This window comes from Somniosus microcephalus, unplaced genomic scaffold (assembly GCF_052327205.1).
Source record: "Somniosus microcephalus isolate GS21.2 unplaced genomic scaffold, FLI_Smic_1.0 unresolved_chr1, whole genome shotgun sequence".
Classification (NCBI taxonomy): Eukaryota; Metazoa; Chordata; class Chondrichthyes; order Squaliformes; family Somniosidae; genus Somniosus; species Somniosus microcephalus.
Window position 1 is genome coordinate 114,375,025 of NW_028225179.1, and position 21,943 is coordinate 114,396,967.

At 49.7% G+C, this 21,943-nt stretch overlaps 1 protein-coding gene across 4 annotated transcripts in view; it reads left to right on the forward strand.

Moving 5' to 3' along the window:
* Positions 1–21,943, forward strand: part of LOC147095720 (ral guanine nucleotide dissociation stimulator-like) — a 305,851-nt gene that overhangs the window by 179,265 nt on the left and 104,643 nt on the right. For 3 of the 4 annotated variants that reach the window (XM_085974764.1, XM_085974765.1, XM_085974763.1), the window contains one exon: positions 10,044–10,151. In XM_085974764.1, the coding sequence (XP_085830890.1) occupies positions 10,044–10,151 (108 nt within the window). Of the gene's footprint in view, positions 1–4,701; positions 6,089–10,043; positions 10,152–21,943 lie in introns of those variants that run through there. The other variant, XM_085974766.1, reaches the window with a different exon arrangement.

Below are 21,943 nucleotides of genomic sequence, written 5' to 3' on the forward strand. Positions count from 1 at the left end.
AGTCCTAACTTTTCCTCATAACTGAAGTCCCTCATCTCTGATAACATCCTGGTAAACCTTCCTCTGTAAACTCTCCAAGGCCTTTACATCTTGCCTGAAGTGTGGTGCCCAGAATGGTCCACAATACTCCAGCTGAGGTCTAGCCAGTGAATTATAAAGTTCCAGCGTGAACTCTTTGCTTTTGAGTTGACTCTCCTCGTTCGATACCGCGACAAAGTCGGGATCTGGCAAAACTGCTCTTCCCTCTCAACTCCGGCACCGCTGCACTTTTAAGCTGACAGCCCGATCAGCCTATTTAAACACAGGAAGGGGCCTCCATGCTCAGGATGTCTCAGGACGGGGAGCGGGGCGGGGTCGGATATCACGCTCAATGAATCCTTTACTGTCCTCCCTCTCAGGCCTGTCGCCTGGCAACCAGGCCGAGCCCTTCAGACACAGCAGGGCCGCCAAGGTGGGGACGTACCGGGGTGGAAAGAAAGAAAGAAAGAAAGACTTGCATTTCTATCACACCTTTCACGACCACCGGATGTCCCGAAGCACTTCACAGCCAATGAAGTACTTTTGAAGTGTGGTCACTGTTGTAATGTGGGAAACGCGGCAGCCAGTCTGCGCACAGCAAGCTCCCATAAACAGCAAAGTGATAATGACCAGATAATCTGTTTTTGTTATGTTGATTGAGCGCACTGAGACTTCAGACTCTCTGTAAAGAGAATCCCAGTGTGCCTCCCTCCTCTCCCTGGGCCCCATCCATCAGCCTTAGGCAGCAGGCCGACACAGTCTATGACGTACAAAAACTACTAGGCACTTGGTCTGAGTATTGAACAAGGCTTTAATCAACTGTTTTTCAACATGGAGATCTAGTTGTGTCCTTCACTGGTTCCTGTTAAAGAATGTCCTGAGCAAGCTGGGCCCATGCCCGAATATTTATATTCTCCCTGGACAGCACCACCAGCAGGCCGCCCAGTATCATTTCATAAGTCATTTCCACATGAATGACAAAATTAATGTCAGTCTATATCCAGTTTATAGGCTCAAAAGAACCTTTCCAACAGTAGGGAAGGAGAATAGAAGCTACTCTAGGCACTGTAAGCAAAGAGAAACACGTAGGGGGAAAAAATTGGTTGCTTTGCTCCTCCTGTTAGCGCCCTAGGGTGCTAACTGGGCGCAAAGCAACAATGCCTGGGCGCGGCGTCGCCAACACCTCCCGCGAAATTCAGCAGCAGGTAACCGTTAGCACCCCGCGATGATGTCATCGCCGTGCTCAGCACCCCGCTTGCGCCCCAGCCGCGATCTTCAGTAGCGCCCCCTGATTACCGCCGGACGCTCTTTCCGATGGGGTCAGGGGGCTTATCTGCGGTCGGGGCAGCGCTATTTAAAGGCAAGGTGCCGGGCGGCCATTTTTGTTGCTGGCCGCCTGCCAGCACCTGCCTCCGCTCCCGTCCCTGGCCTCCTGACCCACCCCCACCCGGCTGCGCTCCAGGAGCCTGGCACTTCTCTTGAGTGCCGGGCTCTTTTGCCAGCACTCCCGATCCCCGGAGGCCCAGCTGGGCCCCGGGTCGTGCTGCGCAAGGCCCCCTCCACTTTAAAAAGGGAAGGAAGGCCTTCAATACCGCGGCGCGACGTGCTGCAGCGCCCCAAGAGGGAGGCGGGGTGCCTCCAGTAGCGCCCCGCCTCCCTCTTGGGGCGCTACCACTCAAGTTCGGCTGCGGGGGCGCTAATTTTTCGGGGTGCTAGTTAACGCCCCAAAGGGGGCGCGACTCAATTTTTCGCCCTTAATGTCCCCTATTTAGCAAAGGGGTGGTAACCTGCCTATAAAATGGGTTAACGCGTGTGATAAAAGAAGAGAGAGAGTACAATGCCACGCAAGCGCACTAATCATTGGTCTGCCGATCTCACAGACAGCCATTTCTGGGCAACAAGCCCATACTTGAGGGCTTAGCTTGGCAGTGAGGAGCATTAGGTTTGCAGCAAAGCCCTGACGCTGCTTAAATCTGGTGGGGCTGGTGGCGGGGAGAGGCAGCCAGCTTCAGACAGGTGTGGAGTAGCTCGTAGCCGAACCCGAAGCGTGTCCCGTGGTTAAAGGTAGGCGTCACAAAAATGTGAGGTTATCCACTCTAGTAGGAAGAATAAACAAGCAAAATATTATTTAAATTGAATGAGACTACATAACGCTGCGGTACAGAGGGATCTGGGGGTCCTCGTACATGAAACACAAAAAGTTAGCATGCAGGTATAGCAAGTAATTAGGAAGGCAAATGGAATATTGGCCTTCATTGCAAAGGGGGGATGGAGTATAAAAGTAGGGAAGTCTTGCTGCAACTGTACAGGGCGCTGGTGAGACCACACCTTGAGTACTGTGTACAGTTTTGGTCACAATATTTAAAGAAGGATATACTTGCATTGGAGGCAGTTCAGAGAAGGTTCACGAGGTTAATTCCAGAAATGAAGGGGTTGTCTTATGAAGAAAGGTTGAGCAGGTTGGGCCGATACTCATTGGAGTTTAGAAGAATGAGAGGTGATCTTATTGAGGGGGGTGGACAGGATGGATGCTGAGAGAATGTTTCCCCTCGTGGGGGAATCTAGAACTGGGGGCATAGTCTCAGAATAAGGGGTCGCCCACTTAAGATGGAGATGAGGAGGAATTTCTTCTCTGAGAGGGTCGTGAATCTGTGGAATTCTCTACCCCAGAGAGCGGTGGAGGCTGGGCCATTAAATATATTTAAGGTGGAGATAGACAGACATTTGAGCTACAGGGGAGTCAAGGGTTATGGGGATTGGGCAGGGAAGTGGAGTTGAGGCCAAGATCAGATCAGCCATGATCTTATTGAATGGCGGAGCAGGCTCGAGGGGCCGAATGGCCGACTCCTGCTCCTATTTCTTATGTTCTTATGTCAGCTGTCGCTCATCTTCTTCCTTCTTGTTCCGCATCAAAATCAGTCGAAAACATAACTGCAGAGGCTCGCTCACCGAGGCAGTGGAATCATGACCTCCCCCAACACAGAGCGACCCAGCCCCTTTGAAAAGGTCGGGCGCATTCCTCGCGCTCCGCCCCGCTCTGCCTTCCTTCTCTCTCTGTCTTTATTCCCAGTCCCAGCCTGCCTGACTTTTGATTACAGGTTGTTAAGGTGTAATGCACACGGGGTGGGTGGGGGAGGGGGGGAGGGGGAGCGGGAGCCTCTCAGCTTCCACAACCTTTGACCCAGTTAGAATCCGGCTGGCTCCTATCACAGGGCAGGCAAGCCGGCTGGGTGTGGTCAGGATCTCAACTGCACTGCACAGGTAGTTTAACCCTGTCAGCGCCGAATCCCGACGCAGTGTGACTCAAGTGAGTGGAACATAGGAACAGGAGGAGGCCAGTGAGCCCCTCGAGCCTGCTCCACCATTCAATGAGATCATGGCTGATCTGCGACCTAACTCCGGGTACCTAACTTTGGCCCATATCCCTTAATACTTTGGTTAACAGAAAGCTATCAATCTCCGATTTAAAATTAACAATTGATCTAGCATCAATTGCCATTGGTGGAAGAGAGTTCCAAACTTCTACCGCCCTTTGTGTGTAGAAGTGTTTCCTGATTTCACTCCTGAAAGGTCTGGCTCTGATTTTTAGACTCTGCCCCCTAGGGCTAGAATCCCCAACCAGTGGCATTGCTCATGTACCCTTAGAGATATACGCACTAGAATGTCCAGATCTCTTTCTTTCTCCACCATCTTTAATGCTTTTCAGGAGAGGTGTATGCATGTTGAGCATTCGCCCTGCCCACATGCACTTTTCTAAATTAAACATTATTTGCCAGTCATGAGCACAATCTCCCAACGCATCCAAATAGGCCTGAAGCCATTGAGCATCGTTTTTTAGTATTATCTGCAAATCTGCAGATCGTGGCCCGAGAAAGGATCTGCATTTGTGTAGCGCCTTTCACGTCCCAGCGCTTTACAGCCAATGATGCACTTTTTGAAGTGTGGTCACTCTTGTAATGTGGGAAATGCGGCGGCCAATTTGCGCACAGCAAAATCCCACCAATGCGATTCCAAAGTATTCACGGCACAGAAGCAGGCCATTCGGCCGAACAGCTCCAGACCTCCTTCCACCCAACCCCATCGATATATCCTTCGATTCCTGTCTCCCTCATGTGTTTATCTAGCTTCCCCTTAAATACGTCTATGCGAATGACCAGATAATCTGTTTTTTAAAAGAAAGTCTTGTATTTATACAGTGCCTTTCACGAACACTGGATGTCTCAAAGTGCTTTACAGCCAATGAAGTACTTTTTGAAGTGTAGCCACTGTTGTAATGTGGGAAACGCGGCAGCCAATTTGCGCACAGCAAGCTCCCACACACAGCAATGTGATAATGACCAGATAATCTGTTTTTAGTGATGCTGGTTGAGTGATAAATATTGGCCCCAGGAAGAACTCCCCTGCTCTTCTTCAAAATAGTGGCTGTGGGATCTTTTGCATCCACCTGAGAGAGCAGACGGAGCCTCGGTTTAACGTCTCATCCGAAAGACGGCACCTCCGACAGTGCAGCGCTCCCTCAGCACTGCACTGGAGTGTCAGCCTAGCTTTATGTGCTCGAGTCCCTGGAGTGGGACTTGAACCCTCAACTTCTGGCTCAGAGGCGAGGGTGCTGCCCACTGAGCCACAGAGTGATGTTGGTTGAGGAATAAAGATTGACCAGGACAAACTTCCCTGCTCTCCTTCGAAATAGTGGCCGTGGGATTTTTGTACGTCCAACAAGAGGGCAGACAGGGCCGTGGTTTAAGGTCTTATCTGAAAGAGGGCAGCTCCGATAGTGCAGCACTCCCTCAGCACTGCACTGGGAGTGTCAGCCTAGCTTTACATGCTCCAGTCCCTGGAGTGGGATTGTGAACCCACAACCTTCTGACTCAGAGGCGAGTGTGCTTCCCACTGAGCCACGGGCTGCATTTCCTTGTATTTATATAGCGCCTTTAACATAGTAAAACATCCCAAGGAGCTTCACAGGAGCGATTAGCAATCAAAATTTGACTCGAAGCCACAAAAAGCGATATTCGGGCAGGTGACCAAAAGCTTGGTCAAAGAGGTAGGTTTTAAGGAGCGTCTTAAAGGAACAGAGAGAGGTGGAGAGGTTTAGGAAGGGAATTCCAGAGCTTAGGACCTCAGCAGCTGAAGGCACGGCCGCCAACGGTGGAGCAATTAATTTTGGGGATACGCAAGAGGCCAGAATTGGAGGAGCGCAGAGATCTTGGAGGGTTTGTAGGAGGTTACAGAGATAGGGAGGGAAAAATGGGCAGAACCCCCAGAGTAATGAAGTTAGTAACCGGCACTCTGTAAATGTCACTGTCAGCCTATGTAGTCTGAGAAGCAGCAACAGAAAGAGAGAGAGAGAGAGAGTCAAGGGGAAAGAGAGAAAGAGAGAGAGAAAAGGAGTCAAAGGAGAGAGAGGGAGAGAGAAAGAGAGTCAAGGGGAAAGAGAGAGAGAAAAGGAGTCAAAGGAGAGAGAGAGAGAGGGAAAGAGAGTCAAAGGAGTGAGTGAGAGAAAATGAGTGAGAGAAACAATAGAGAGGGAGAGAAAGTAAGAAAGAAAGAGAGAGAGCGAGAATCAAAGGGGAGAGTGAGAGAAAAAGAAATAGAGAGAAAGAAAGAGATAGATAAACAAGGGGGAAGAGAGAGATCCTGTTGCAGAAAGTCCTGTGTCCGAGCAGTCTGATAGAATTTGATCTCACACTCACTCCCTGCGGTGTTTGGATCATCCTATTGGCTCAGTTGCAGTGCCTGGCCCAGCACTCCAAAGTTTGAGTGAATCAGGCCCTTGTGAGTGTGTTTGTTCAAAGCACAGATGCTGGGGGGGAGAGAGCTGGGCGTTGCTGCATTCAAGAGTGTTTGTGAAGTTCTGCAGAAACCGTCTTCGCTGTTGGATCTGAATTATCAAGGACGAGCTCTCCGAGTCCAGCTGATAGGAGGCGATAGCCTTGCACTCAGACCGTGCCTGGTTGTTGGGGTTGCGTAGGAGTGCTGCAGGCTGCTCAGTTCACAAGCTGACTGCAGCCGGGCTATTGCAGTGCTTCTGCTCGAGATGAAGTCGCGGTGGTATTGTGATTTCCCCCGGGTATGTATCCTGCGAGATAACTCTGTATTTACAGCGTGCCTGAACTCAATATGTGCAACATCATTTAATCCTAGATTGCGTAACGAGATTTCACCCGGATAGGCTTTGGGCTACTGTAACCTGAAGCACACAGCATGATTCACCCTGGAATGCACACATTCAGTCTAGGCACTTTTTAAAAATTCATTTATGGGATGTGGGCGTCGCTGCCATTTATTGCCCATGAGAAGGTGGCGGTGAGTTGCCTTCTTGAACTGCAGTTAAGAGTCATGGGTCTGGAGTCACATATAGGCCAGACCAGGTAAGGACAGCAGATTTCCCAGATGGGTTTTAGAACAATCCAGTAGTTTCTTGGTCACCATTACTATATTTGTTATTCTAGATTTATTTTAATTAAGTGAATTTAAATTCCCTGATGCAGCCTGTGGTGGGATTTGAACTTGTATCTACCAGATCATTAGTCTAGGCTTCAGGATTACTAGTCCAGTAATATAACCACTATGCTACCATACTTACAGGCTGATGTAACCTGGTTACAGTTTAACCCGAGCACACACCCACAGTGAACGCTACGATCTCAGCCGAGCACATACTGCGATTTAACCTGTCTATATTCATTCAGTTTAACCCAAGTAAACCCATCGTCTGACGGGCTGAGCGAGGGAGCGCGTACAGATGTTTTACGATTGTAAAGTGTCTCTTTTCTGTCGGTCTTACAACCTCCATGTACAGGCAAGCCACAGCACAATGACTTCACTTCCTGTACAGACGAGCCACAGCGCAACGACTTCACTTCCTGTACAGGCAAGCCACAGCGCAACGACTTCACTTCCTGTACAGGCGAGCCGCAGCGCAACGACTTCACTTCCTGTACAGGCGAGCCACAGCGCAACGACTTCACTTCCTGTACAGGCGAGCCGCAGCGCAACAACTTCACTTCCTGTACAGGCGAGCCACAGCGCAACAACTTCACTTCCTGTACAGGCGAGCCACAGCGCAACGACTTCACTTCCTGTACAGGCGAGCCACAGCGCAACGACTTCACTTCCTGTACAGGCGAGCCACAGCGCAACGACTTCACTTCCTGTACAGGCAAGCCACAGCGCAACAACTTCACTTCCTGTACAGGCGAGCCACAGCGCAACAACTTCACTTCCTGTACAGGCGAGCCACAGCGCAACGACTTCACTTCCTGTACAGGCGAGCCACAGCGCAACAACTTCACTTCCTGTACAGGCAAGCCACAGCGCAACGACTTCACTTCCTGTACAGGCGAGCCACAGCGCAAAAGCAAAATATTGCGAATGCTGGAAATTTGAAATGAAAAGATAAAATACTTGAATCACTCAGCAGTTCGGGGCAGCATCTGGAAGAAGTCGGCGCTGTAACAGGTTTTAAGCAACTACAGAGGCCTTGAAGAGCAGGGGAGTTCTCCCCGGTGTCCTGAGGCCAGTATTGATCCCTCAGCCAACACCTAACACAAATTCTCGTGCCATTATCGCATTGCTGCGTGTGGGATCTCGCTGTGCTTTTCCTTCATTAGAAAAGTGACTACACTTCATAAAAAAGTATTTTGGGACAACCTGAGGTGGTGAAAGGCGCTGGCTAACTCCACCCATCGCCCCCGTGTGCTTCCTGACCTGCATTGTCTCCTACTCCGGCAACGCCTCCATTTTAAAAGGCTCATCCTCATGTTCAAATCCCTCCGCAGCATCACCCCCCCCCTCTCCCTATCTCTGTAACCTCCTCCAGCCCCACAACCCTCCGAGATCTCTGCCCGCCTCCAATCCTGGCCTCTGGTGCATCCCCCGATTTCCATCGCTCCACCATCGACAGCCGTGCCTTCGCCTGCCTGGGCCCTAATCTCTGGAATTCCCTCCCTAAACTTCTCCACCTCTCTCTCTCCTTTCAAACACTCCTTAAAACCTACCTATTTGACCAAGTCACCTCTCCTGGTATCTCCTCAGGTGGCCCGGTGTCAAATTTTGTTTGATAATCACTCCTGTGAACATTGGGATGTTTTACTATGGGATATGGGGTTGGGGTGGGAATGTGGAGACGAGGTAGAAGATCAGCCAGGCTCAAGGGGCCGAATGGCCGACTCCTGCTCCTATTTCTTATGTTCTTAAAGGGTCTCTATAAATGCAAATTGTTGTTGTCTCATAGGACCTGGAGGCTAATGTGCATAGGTCCCTGAAGGTGGCGGGACATATTGAGAAAGTGGTTAGCAAAGCATATGGGATCTTGGGCTTCATAAATAGAGGTATTGAGTACAAAAGTAGAGAAGTTATGCTGAACCTTTATAAAGCGCTGGTTAGGCCACAACTGGAGCATTGTGTCCAGTTCTGGTCACCACACTTTTGGAAGGATGTGAAGGCCCTTGAGAGGGTGCAGAGGAGATTCACCAGAATGGTTCCGGGGATGGAGGGTCTTAACTACAAGGACAGGTTGGAGAAGCTGGATTTTTTTTCACTAGAGCAAAGGAGGTTGAGGGGTGATTTGATCGAGGTGTACAAGATTATGACGGGTTTGGATAGGCTAGACGGGGTAAGGCTGTTCCCACTAGTTGATGGTACAAGGACTAGGGGACATGATTTAAGGTTTTGGGCAAGAGATACAGGGGGGGGGATGTGAGGAAAAACTTTTTTATGCAGCGAGTGGTGAGGACCTGGAACTCGCTGCCGACGGAAGTGGTGGAGGCGGAGACACTCAATGTTTTCAAGGGGAGACTGGATAGGCACTTGAGGGAAATAAACTTGCAGGACTACGGGGATAGAGCGGGGGGAATGGGACTGACTGGATTGCTCTACAGAGAGCCGGCACGGACTCGCTGGGCCGAATGGCCTCCTGTGCTGTTATGACTCTATGAAGCTATGAAATGAGTTTGGGAAGTGTCCCATTCATGTACGAATTGGAAATGGTGGAGTGTGTCCGTCTGGGGTGGGGATTGAGGCAGGTTGGGGCAGGGCTTCTTTTCCACACTTGTGCAAAAGAACCAGATAGAGATCGTTTTTCGAACGGAGATCTGGAATGCGCTGCCTGAAAGGGCGGTGGAAGCAGATTCAATAGTAACTTTCAAGAGGCAATTGGAGAAATACGTGAAGGGGAACAATATGCAGGGCTGTGGGGAATGTGCTGGGTGAGTGGGACTAATTGAATAGCGCATTCAGAGAGCCGGCACAGGCACGATGGGCCAAATGGCCTCCTTCTGTGCTGTCGGATTCTATGATTTGTTTGACCGCGGAGGGCTTGTAAAGAAAAGAATGGGGTTTTCCGCCAAAGTCACGGCGGCAGAGTGGGAGAAGCATGGAGGATATTCGCTCCAATGATCCTCTGCAGCCCAATGGCCTCCTTCTGTGCTGTACTATTCTGTGATTCTGTGTAGGAGGTGCCGAGAATGGAGACATCCTGGGCTTTTGAACACAGGATATGATCACAGATGGGGCCTACTCTTTGTGTGTGTGTGTGTGTGTGTGTGTGTGTGTGTGTGTGTGTGGGTTCGAGTCCCACCCCAGAGACTTGAGCACATAATCCAGGCTGACACTCCAGGGCAGTGCTGAGGGAGTGCTGCACTGTCGGAGGGGCCGTCTTTCGGATCAGACGTTAAACCGAGGCCCCGTCTGTCCTCTCAGGTGGATGTAAAAGATCCCACGGCCACTATTTCGAAGAAGAGCAGGGGAGTTATCCCCGGTGTCCTGGGGCAATATTTATCCCTCAACCAGCATAACAAGAACAAGATTATCTGGATCATTATCACATTGCTGTGTGTGGGAGCTTGCTGTGCGCAAATTGACTGTTGTGTTTCCCACATTACAACAGTGACGCCACTTCAAAAAGTACTTCATTAGGTGTAAAGCGCTTTGTGACATCCTGAGGTTGTGAACTGTGCTATAGAAATGCAAGTCTTTTTTTCCTTTTTATACGTATGTGTGAGTAATTTTTCTCCCTTTTACAGTCCCCACAGTGCCTGAGTGAGGAGACGGTGGAGGGGGCCGTTTATTCCGTGACGCAACGACAAGTACAACTCCAGCAGGCAGCGAGCAAAGGGCAGCAGTGGCTGGGGGTAAGAACGGTTCCTCTGAGCCTCCTGCGTCTCCCGCAGGGGCCAATAAGGTCGACTAAGTTTCCTGGCGTCAGCCTTGTGTAAATAGGATGCCGACTTTTTTTTTCAATTTGACCTCAGGCAGGCACAGCACGAAATGGAGCCACCCGACACTCCCATGTAACAACATAATCTACCAGAATTAGAATGGGCCGGCACACCAGCGCCCGTCAGCCAAACCACAGTGACTGCGTCAGCCCCAGAGGTGCCACTGAAGAGCCAGACTGGCAGATCAATTAACATGCAGGGCCCTGGAGGCCTGCAACAACAACAACAACTCGCATTTATACACCGCCTTTAAGGCAGTAAAACGTCCCCAGGCCCTTCAGAGCAGTGATTAGCAAACAAGATTTGCCACATAAAGAGAGATTCGGAGAAACTTGGTCGAAGAGGTAGGTTTTAAGGAGGTAGAGAGGCCCGAGATCTCTGCCCTCCTCCAATTTTGCCCTCTCGAGATTCCCCGATTTTAATCGCTCCACCATTGGCGGCCGTGCCTTCAGCTGCCGAGGCCCTCAGCTCTGGAACTCCCTCCCTAAGCCTCTCCTCTCTCTCCACCTTTAAATCGCTCCTTAAAACTCTTCGACTGCGCTTTTGGTCGCCCGTCCTAATAACTCCTTGTGTGGCTCGGTCTTGAATTGTTTGATAATCGCTCCTGTGAAGCCTCGGGACCTTTTACGCCATTAAAGGCGCTAGATAAATGCAAGTTCTTGTTGTTGTTGTTGCTAGAACACAGACACAATAGCCGTTCTTCCGGGTGCATAAGCAGAAAATGCTGGAAATACTCAGCAGGTCAGGGCAGTGTCTGCGGGGAGAGAAACAGGGTTAATGTTTCAGGTCGATGACCCTTCGTCAGAACTGAAAAACATTGGAGGTGGAACCAGTTTTTAAGCAAGTGCAGGGGCAGGGAAAGGGGGGAGGGGAGGAAAGAACAAAAGGGAAGGAAGGTCTGTGACAGGATGGAATGGAGGAGAGATTAAATGACAAAAGGGACGAGGTGGGAAGAGACTGGACAAGGGGAGAAAGAATAGAGTCGAGATAGGAAGAGATAAGTTCCATGGGGCACGAACAGGCTGAAACGATGAGTCTACCAGGGCAGTCCTGTTTGTGGATTTTGGGAAGGAGGTAGAAGCGAGCTGTGCGGGGAGCGAGTTTTGGCAGATACCTGATCAAACACGAGAAGGGAAACAGAAAGCAATGAAGATGAACAAGGTAAAAGAGACAAACGGAAACCCCATCCGCGGTATTTTTGCTTTTGCACTTCTGAAAGGTCACTGGGATATCGCAGTGAATAGCAGGAAAGTTATTGATCGACCAGCGACACGTAACAGGCGCTTGGACTCTGTGCTTTAGACGTTTTCCCTGACTGGGGGTTTTCCTCACATCATGTCTAGGTCTGTTGTAGACTAATTGTTAGAGATTGGTTGCTATGATCAGTCAACAACTCCATTATCTTTGTATCACGTGACAACCAGGATGGTAGAAGGTGGACTTGATGGACCCTGGTCTGTTTTCCTCTAGCATAGAATCATAGAATGGTTACAGCACAGAAGGAGGCCATTCGGCCCGCCAAGCCCGTGCCGGCTCTCTGCAAGAGCACTTCAGCTAGTCCCACTCCCCCGCCCTTTCCCCGTAGCCCTGCAAAATGTTTTCCTTCAGGTACTTATCCAATTCCCCTTTGAAAGCCGTGATTGAGTCTGCCTCCGCCACCCTTTCAGGCAGTGCATTCCAGATCCTAACCACTCGCTGTGTAAAAAAGTTTCCCCTCATGTCGCCTTTGGTTCATCTGCCAATCACCTTAAAATTCCCATGTTCTTTTCCTTCGATTTCCTTTATTTGAAGTGCTAAGTGAATGGAATGTGGGCGTCGCTGGCAAGACCAGCATTTATTGCCCATCCCTAATTGCCCTTGAGAAGCTGGTGGTGAGCCGCCTTCTTGAACCGCTGCAGTCCGTGTGGTGAAGGTGCTCCCACAGTGCTGTTAGGGAGGGAGTTCCTGGATTTTGACCCAGTGACGATGAAGGAACGGCAGTAATAATGTTTATATTTGAAGCTTCTTGTAAAATTCCTAATTGAAATACAGACCTTTTGCTCTGGAAAGCTTGTAGCCAAACCCCACCCCCAACCCCCCTCTCGCCCGCACTGAAAATACTCCAGCCTACGCCACTGTTGTGCGCCATTTCTCCAGGGTTTCTGCCGATCTTCTCCCGGAGTTACGGTGGGGGAGGATGTGAAACCCCAGTGGCAATTCCACCCCCACCTCCACTCCCCCCCTCAATAAAATTTTGACCTAACTATGTAAAAGCTCATCACACCAGCACACAACCAGTAGGTGCAGAGGTAACTTTCTATGGCCAACTTAGCCCCCAACTCCACCTTTTGTTTCATGCCCTAACAATGTGCCAGGACATTCCTGGGCATTAATTCAGCCCTCTCAATGTAACACACTGGCATTTCTCACGGCAGCTGAGGAAGCAAGATGGGTTCAAATCCGCCCCACTCCAGAGACTAGAGCACGTAACCCAGGCCGACGCTCCCAGTGCAGTGCTGAGGGAGCGCTGCACTGTCGGAGGTGCTGTCTTTCGGATGAGACGTTAAACCGAGGCCCCGTCTGCCCTCACAGGTGGACATAAAAGATCCCACGGCACTATTTCGAAGAAGAGCAGGGGAGTTATCCCCGGTGTCCTGGCCAATATTTATCCCTCAACCAACATCTACAACAGATAATCTGGTCATTATCACATTGCTGTTTGTGGGAGCTTGCTGTGCGCAAATTGGCTGCCGCGTTTCCCACATTACAACAGTGACTACACTTCAAAAAGTACTTCATTGGCTGTGAAGCGCTTTGGGACGTCCTGAGGCTGTGAAAGGCGCTACAGAAATGCAAATTCTTTCTTTGCTGTCACCCAACCTTTGTTAATTTATCTCCTCTTCTCTCCTGTTCTTTTCACCTTTGCACTACGAGCTTTGACACTTCACTTACCTTTCTCAATTGAAAACAGAATCTCACAGCGAGAGAGACCAGGGAACAGGTTAAGAAAGTATTTCCATTTTTATATCCTCAGGACAGAACCAAAGTGCCAATGAATCACTTTTTGAAGTGTCATCACTATTGTTATGTGGACAAACATGACAACCAATTAGTCTCACATCAAGACCCCACAAACAGGAATGAGAGCAATGACCAGCTAATTAGTTTTGGTGATGACGGTTGCGGAATAAAAACAGGAAATGCTGGAAATACTCAGCAGGTCAGGGCAGCATCTGTGGAGAGAGAAACTGAGCTAACGTTTCAGGTCGATGGCCTTTCGTCAGAACTGGAAAAAGTTAGAGATGTAACAGGTTTTTATGCAAGTGTAGGGGGCAGGGAAAGGGGGAGGGGAGGAAAGAACAAAAGGGAAGGTCTGTGATAGGGTGGAAGGCAGGAGAGATTAAACGACAAAAGATGTTGGTGAAAAACGAAAGGAGATGGTAATGGGACAAGTAAAGAAACAAAAGATGGGTCGAGAAGAGGAGTAAATGGGAATGGCAGAATCATCAACAGCTGCCATGTGAAAAAATAGGGGCCGAGGTTATAGTCTGAAATTGTTGAATTCTGTGTTGAGTCCAGAGGGCTGTAGAGTGCCTAATTGAAAGATGAGGTGCTGTTCCTCAAGCTTACGCTGAGCTTCAGTGGAACGAGGTCAGAGTGGGAGTGGAGCGGAGAATTAAAGTGACAGGCGACCAGAAGCTCGGGGTCCCCTTTACAGACTGAACGGAGGTGTTCCGCAAAGCGGTCACCCAATCTGCGTTTGGTCTCCCCAATGTCGAGGAGACTGCATCGTGAGCAGCGAATGCAGTATATTAAATTGAAAGAAGTACAAGTAAATCGCTGTTTCACCTGGAATGAGTGTTTGGGGCCCTGGACAGTGGGAAGGGAGGAGGTAAAAGGGCAGGTGTTGCATCGTCTGTGCTTGAATGGGAAGGTGCCGTGGGGAGGGGAGTGGTGTTGGGGTGATTGAAGAGTGGACCAGGGTGTTGCGGAGGGTGCGGTCCCTTCGGAATGCTGAAAGGGGAGGTGAGGGGAAGATGTGTTTGGTGGTGGGATCACGCTGGAGGTGGCAGGAATGGCGGAGGATGATCCGTTGAATGTGGAGGCTGGTGGGGTGAAAGGTGAGGACAAGGGGAACCCTCTCGTGGTTCCGGGAGGGAGGAGAACGGCTGAGAGCAGAAGTGCGGGAAATGGAACGGTCGAGGGCCGTGTCAACCACGGTAGAGGGGAATCCTCGGTTGAGGAAAAAGGAAGACATGTCAGAAGCACTGGTATGGAAGGTGGCATCGTCGGAACAGATGCGGCGGAGATGGAGAAACTGGTTGAGGGATAACTTTTGACCAGGAAAACGTAGAATCATAGCAACTTACAGCACAGAAGGAGGCCATTCAGCCCATCGGGCTTGTGCTGGCTCATGGACAGAGCAGTCGTGCTTAGTCCCGCCGCACCCCCACCGCCAACCTTTTGTCTGTAACTCTAAGTTCCTGATCCTCAAGTCGCTGCCCAACTCCCTTTTAAAATTATTGATGGAATCAGCTTCCACCACCAGGTAGAGCGTTCGAGACCCCGACAACTCTCTGAGTGGAAACATTTCTCCCCCGCCCCCCACCCCACCCCCAGACCTTCTGTGGCCTCTGGTTGTTGACACAGTCCCTCTGCTTCTCTCTGAACTTCCCTGCTTTTCGCCCGATTGTGCTGCGGGATCTTCCAGGCCCGCCTGAGCCGGGCCTCGGTTTAACGTCTCGTGTTGAGAGACGGCACCTCCGGCAGTGCAGCATGCCCTCAGCACTGCCCTGGAGCGTCTGCCGAGCGTGCGTGGCCAAGTCCCCAGAAAGGGCCTAGTCCGTGAGTTTCTTTCAGTGTGAGCCATGGCTCAGTGGGTAGCACACTCGCCTCTGGGTCTGAAGGTCGTGGGTTCAAGTCCCACTCCAGGGACTGGAGCGCAAAAATCTGGGCTGACACTTCCAGTGCAGTGCTGAGGGAGTGCTGTACTGTCGGAGGTGCCGTCTTTCGGATGAGACGTTAAACCGCAGCCCCGTCTGTTCTCCCAGGTGGATGTAAAAGATCCCACGGCCACTATTTCGAAGAAGAGCAGGGGAGTTCTCCCCGGTGTCCTGGGGCCAATATTTATCCCTCAATCAGCATCACTAAAAACAGATTATCTGGTCATTATCGCATTGCTGCTTGTGGGAGCTTGCTGTGCGCAAATTGGCTGTAAAGTGCTTTGAGGTGTCCGGTGGTCATGAAAGGCGCTATAGAAATGCAAGTCTTTCTCGTTCAAAAGGGCAAGAGCTTCACCACCGAGCCAAGCTGACACGGAACGCTCTGCTGGGGTAAACAATTGGTTAAAAAGAAATCAGTCACGTGATCAAGCTCATTCTAGTCATTCAGACACCACCGCCCCAACACCACAGTATGTTTAGAACGGCCCTTTGCTTGAATGTAAGCAGTCTCTGCTTTGCTTTGTGTCTGATTTACATTCCCTTTGTGCGGAACCGCGCAGTCTGAATCTATCTCTGCTGCGCTTTGCATCGGGTGAATAATCACTTTATTCATTGCAGCTCACTGCTGCCGGTCGACTCTTGCACCTGCAGGAAGAAGCGCTCTAAAGTTTAAATGTCAAGGAGTCTGGATCGGAAAAGCTAGTCAACCAGCGACTCTTGGCTCCCAGCTCAGCCTCGGGGCTGCGCCGCGATTCGCTCGCAGCCGCCCGGAGGAGATGCAACGATGAGCATTGACACAGCGTTTAACTCACCGAGGACTTGGCCTCAGCCCTTCCGCGACGCTGCTTGGGCCTCCCCTACTGGAGGCCTGGCCACACGCACAGCTACAATTGCTGGCATTTATATAGCGCCTTTTAATGTCATAAAACGTCCCGAGGCGCTTCACAGAAAAAAGACAGACTTGCATTTATATCGCGCCTTTCACGGCCACCGGACGTCCCGAAGTGCTTTACAGCCAATGAAGTACTTTTCGAAGTGTAGTCACTGTTGTAATGTGGGAAACGCGGCAACCAATTAGAAACAGAAAAATAGGAGCAGGAGTAGGCCATTCGGCCCTTCGAGCCTGCTCCGCCATTCAATATGATCATGGCTGATCCTCTATCTCAATGCCATATTCCCACTCTCTCCCCATACCCCTTGATGCCATTTATTAAGTCCGTGAATGATTGAGACACGGACTAGCAGGAGAGAAAACAAACAGATCTTTACTGGTGCAAGGCTATAACGAAACTAAACAACAGAGGCTCTCTAGCGCCTTTTATACAGGGGTGGTCACTGCCGGTACTGCAGTCTGAGACCAGTTATTCTCTTAAAGGTACATACACAACAATTCCTCCCCTTTTAGATAAACAGTACATAACATTCATTTAACAACTAAATGATAACGAATTACAATCACAATTACTGTTGCTAGATACATTGGTTAAGTTTAAGCAATCATAAGTTCAGTCTTTGAGGAGGCTTCCTGATTCTGTCTGGATAACGCCTCTTTGGGGTAACAGGTTCTTCTGGCAATGTTGAGTCGGAATCAATGTCGTTGTTTGGTTCATCTTGTAGTGTATGTAACTGTCTACCTTTAAGAGACTATTGTATGTAACCGTTCACCTTTAAGAGAACTATTTTAGGTGTGGCACTACTTGTTTGGCTTCTGTATACGGTAATACCGACGGTGACCACACCGGTATATAAGTGCTGTGGCATGATTTATAGGGCAGATTCGCCCTGACCTTCGAATAGTAAAGTCCTGTTGTATGTTACTCCTGAAGTCTGTGTCGTAATTAACTGCACAACCCACAGACTTTACACATCTGCTTCCAATATTACCGGTTCTGCGGTAGATGCAATTGGAACGTCGATTTCATTACCAGGTGTATCAGATCGTGGTGTGGAGTTGACGTTTTCCAGTGACTCTAGAATCTGGTCAGCATGGCGTCTTACAATGCTCTCCCCAACGTCCACGGTATACATGAGAGGTCCTTGTCGTGTACAAATCGTTCCTGGCTGCCATTTCTCAGTGCGGTAGTCCCGGGCCAAAGCTGGTTGCCCTATCTTAAAACTCCTGGTCGGCCTTTCATTCATATTCTGAAACTGCCTGTTCTCCACATCTCTTCGGACGTTTGGCTTAACCAAATCCAAGCGGCATCGTAGTCTTCGATTGAAGAACATCATGGCTGGAGTTTGGTTGGTAACCACATGTGTCGCATTCCGGTAGGCAAACAAGAAGTTGTCCACCTTGTGTTGTAGGGGTATCTCTTCATTACACATTGCCTTGATAGCCTTCTTGAATGTTTGGACAAACCTCTCGGCCAATCCATTAGTGGCTGGATGATATGGGGCAGATGTGTAATGCTTAACACCATTGTTCTTTAAGAACCTCCGGAACTCTTCAGACACAAACTGTGGTCCATTGTCAGAGCAAATCTGTTCAGGCAGCCCATTCCTGGCGAATATGGTTCGTAAAACTGTGATAGTTTTTTCCGTGGTGGTTGAGGACATTTTTATTACCTCTGGCCACTTTGAATGTGCATCCACCGCAATTAAAAACATCGAGTCCATGAAGGGACCAGCAAAATCAATGTGCACCCTTTGCCATGGAGATGAGGGCCACTCCCATGGATGCAGAGGAGCTTGTGGTGGGGCGTTTTGGACCTTCTGGCATCCTGCACAGCTCTTGGTCATCTCTTCGATTTCTCTATCGATTCCCGGCCACCACACAAACACTCTGGCTAAGCTCTTCATTTTTACCCCACCCAGATGACCCTCACGAAGCTCATTGAGCACTCTATCCATCAACTTAGGTGGAATTACTACTCTGGATCCACACATCAGGGTTCCTCTGCACACTGACAGCTGTTCTCTTCTCGGCGAGAATGCTGGCAGCAGTGGTTCGCCATGTGCTGGCCATCCCTTCACCGTTAAATCATAGACCCGTGATAGTGTCGGGTCATTCCGTGTTTCCTTTTCTATGTTTGCATTCGTCACAGGAAGACATTCGACTATGGTCGAGTGGAATAACTCCATTGGATCCACTGCAAGGTCTTCTTCTTCAACCGTCGGCAACGGTAGACGTGACAATCCATCAGCATTTCCATGCTGTTTAGTTCCTTTGTACTCGATGTCATATTGGTGTGCCCCTAAGAAAAGGGACCATCTCTGCAGCCATTGTGCTGTCATTATCGGTACGCCCTTCTGAGGGTTGAAAATGGAGACAAGAGGTTGATGATCAGTTAGTAGAGTAAATTTTTGACCGTGTAGATAGTGATTGAACTTCTTCACCCCCCACACTAGGATGAGGGCCTCTCTGTCAATCTGGGCGTAGTTACGCTCAGCAGAAGTTAACGAGCGTGACGCAAAAGCTATCGGCCTCTCCAAACCATCAAGGAATTTATGTGACAGTACCGCCCCAATGCCGTAGGGAGACGCATCACACGCCAGCCTGATTGGCAGTGCTGGGTTGTAGTGAGCCAATACTTCCTTTGAAGTGATTAAGTCCTTACTCTTCCGAAAAGCACGCTTACAATCATCGCTCCATTTCCATGCTACCCCCGTTCGTAGCAGGGCGTTCAGTGGGTGCAGAATTGTCGACAAATTCGGCAAAAACTTATGATAGTAATTCACCAACCCGAGGAATGACCTCAGTTGCGACACATTTTCAGGCGCTGGGGCCTTAACAACCGCTTCAATTTTGTCAGGGGACTTATGTAACCCCTCTTCATCAGTCAGGTGGCCACAATACGATATCTGTTTCTTAAAAAATTCGCACTTGGGGCGGTTGGCTCGCAGCCCATGTTCCCGTAGTCTAGTGAGCACCTGTTCTAGGTTGTTAAGGTGTTCACTGTCATCTTCACCTGTTACAAGGATGTCGTCCAAGTAACATTGAGTCCCCGGAATCCCTTGCAGGACTTGTTCCATCGCTCTTTGCCATATCGCCGGAGCCGATGCTACTCCGAATACCAATCGATGATACTGGTAAAGACCTTTGTGAGTGTTTATCGTGAGATACTTCCTAGAGGACTCTTCAACCTCCATCTGCAAATATGCTTGTGCCAGGTCAATTTTTGTAAAACGCTTTCCTCCAGACAGCGAGGCGAAGATGTCTTCTATCCTTGGAAGAGGATATTGTACTGTGCGAAGGACAGGGTTCACCATCACCTTGAAATCCCCACAGATGCAAATCTTCCTTGGCTCTCCGGACTTATTGCTTAACGTTTTCTTCATGACAGGAATGATGGGTGTCGCCCACTCGCTCCAGTCGACCTTAGACAACACGCCCGCCTTCTCCAGATTCTCCAGCTCTGCCTCGACAGCTGGGCGAATTGCATATGGTACCGGTCTCGCTTTGAAAAACTTGGGAACTACATTCTCTTCTATTTTTATCGAGGCGGTTACGCCTTTAAGCGTGCCCAGTTCTTGTTGAAATACCTCTTTGGTGTTAGCTAAGATTGTTGACAATTGTCCAGGAGTGACGTCTTCATCTTTTTTACCGTCCACCGTCATTGCATGAATGGAATGCCAATCTAAGTTTATCTTCCTGATCCATTCCCGTCCCAATAACGGTGGTCCACCATTTGGCAGTATGTAGAGATACAATTTCCGTATTTTCTTGTTTTCCTCTGGGGTATACTTTTTGCCCTGTATACGTTGTCAAGACGATGGATGTCTCTCTCAAGGGTATGTGTGAAAATAGCCGCTCGTAGTCTCGTCGATTCATGACGGTTAGTGCTGATCCTGTATCCAATTCCATTTTAACTTGGGACCCTGCTATCGTGAGGGTGACCCAAATGGTTCGGTGATCCTCTTTTGCGATTACATTGTGAAGTTTGAGATAGCTTAATCTCCTGTTCTTGGATTCACTATCGCTCATCTGGTCTTCGGAACTACTGCCCGTCATCTTTTGTACTTTCTTGTACGGTTCCTTAGTAGCCTTTTTGTTGTCGCTGGTCTTCTTCCCAGACCTACAAACTCGTGCAATGTGTCCAATCTTTCGGCATTGTCTGCATATTTTGTCTTTGGACCAGCAGTCCTTCTGGTCATGGTTAGTTCTGCCGCAGCGATAACATTTTGCAAATCCCCGTGTCATTTCGTGGGTGCCGTATTCCTGTGGTTTTTGTTGAATTTCTGCAGCTCCCCTGGCTGCTGCTTCATACGATACTGCCACGCTGAAAGCCTTATCTAGCGTCAGCTCTTTTTCTGCGAGTAACTTCTTCTGTGTTCCTTCACTCAGAAGTCCACAGACAAATTTGTCCCGTAGGGTATCTGCCAGTCCTGCTCCGAACTGGCAGTGCTTTGATAGCTTGCGTAGTTCCGTAAGATACTCAGCATTGCTCTCATCTTTGTGCTGAGTTCTCCTGTGGAATTTAAATCTTTCTGCTATCAACAGCGGTGCAGGGTTTAAGTGTTCCTGTAGGATAGCAACAATTTCGTTAAAACTCTTCGCCTTCGGTTTGGCTGGAGTAATCAGGTCCGCAATAGGCCGTACATTCTAGCGCCCATTAAGTTTAGCAATATCGATGCCTGTTTCCCCTCCGCTATATCGTTTGCCTCGAAATATACCTCGACTCTTTCCACATACATGGTCCGGTCCTCTAATGTATTATCAAAAGCAATGATACAGCCAGTCTTCGGCATCTTGCAAATCTAAAATGGCGCCTCCCGCGCTTTGCCTTCTTCCCCGATTTAACAAAATGGCGCCTCCCGCGCTTTGCCTTCTTCCCGGCTGTTGTTAGCGCTGCTTTCCACGGTTTCTTGTGCGTATTCTTTTTCTTTTATTATTTTCCCGTCGTGGAGCGGACCCTCTGGGACACTTCCCTCCCTCTTCTTAGGTCCGAACGCTGCCCAGCTTCAAAACACCGGCCGCGCCCTGTGTGCTCCACCCTCTCTCTCTCTCCTTGCTTCCCGACTCGCTGCCCGGCCCCGTTGAAAGGCCACCCGATCGAGCTTCAGCCCGCCGCAGCCCAGGAAGGATCAGAGCACTACCTGCCACCAGCCCGATTAGCTGGGAAACCACGGACCGAGGAACCCAGCCTGGCTCTGGAAAGTCGCTCCTGTAAGTTTTTAAATCGATGATTGACGGTCGATGCCCGTTTCTCGAGTTTCAATGGACTCTACTTTTTTTTTTCTTCTGGCTCCGACCTTCAACAACGTCGTCGGAGCTGCTGCTGAGTTGCAGGTAAGTTCGTTTCTTACTCGTCGCCAGTGTTAAGTCCGTGAATGATTGAGACACGGACTAGCAGGAGAGAAAACAAACAGATCTTTACTGGTGAAAGGCTATAATGAAACTAAACAACAGAGGCTCTGTGGTGTATGTGCCTTTAAGAGCAATTGTGGTGTATGTGCCTTTAAGAGCCCCAGGTGTGCGTAATGCCGGTAATTGCCCCTTGGGCTATATAAGCCTGTGTATTGTGTATATCCTTTAGAACCCCCCCCCCAGACTTGCTTAGTAAATACCTATGAACCAACTCCTGTCTTCAGTGTCTTTATCTACACACGGACACTACAGTGGCGACGAAGTGGAAACGGACTTACCTGCAATTCGGCAGCACCTCAAGGACATCGATTCCTCCAGCGTCCAGAAGACTCAAGGAAGTAAGAGAAACTGTGGTTTCACCAGCTGGCCAAGCTGGTGACAGGTACTGCGCTAATCCTTCCTGGGCGTCAGGCTGGAGCTCCAGCGGCGGGCTCTACAGCTGAGACAGGCAGTGAAATCGGAGGCAAGCAATAACG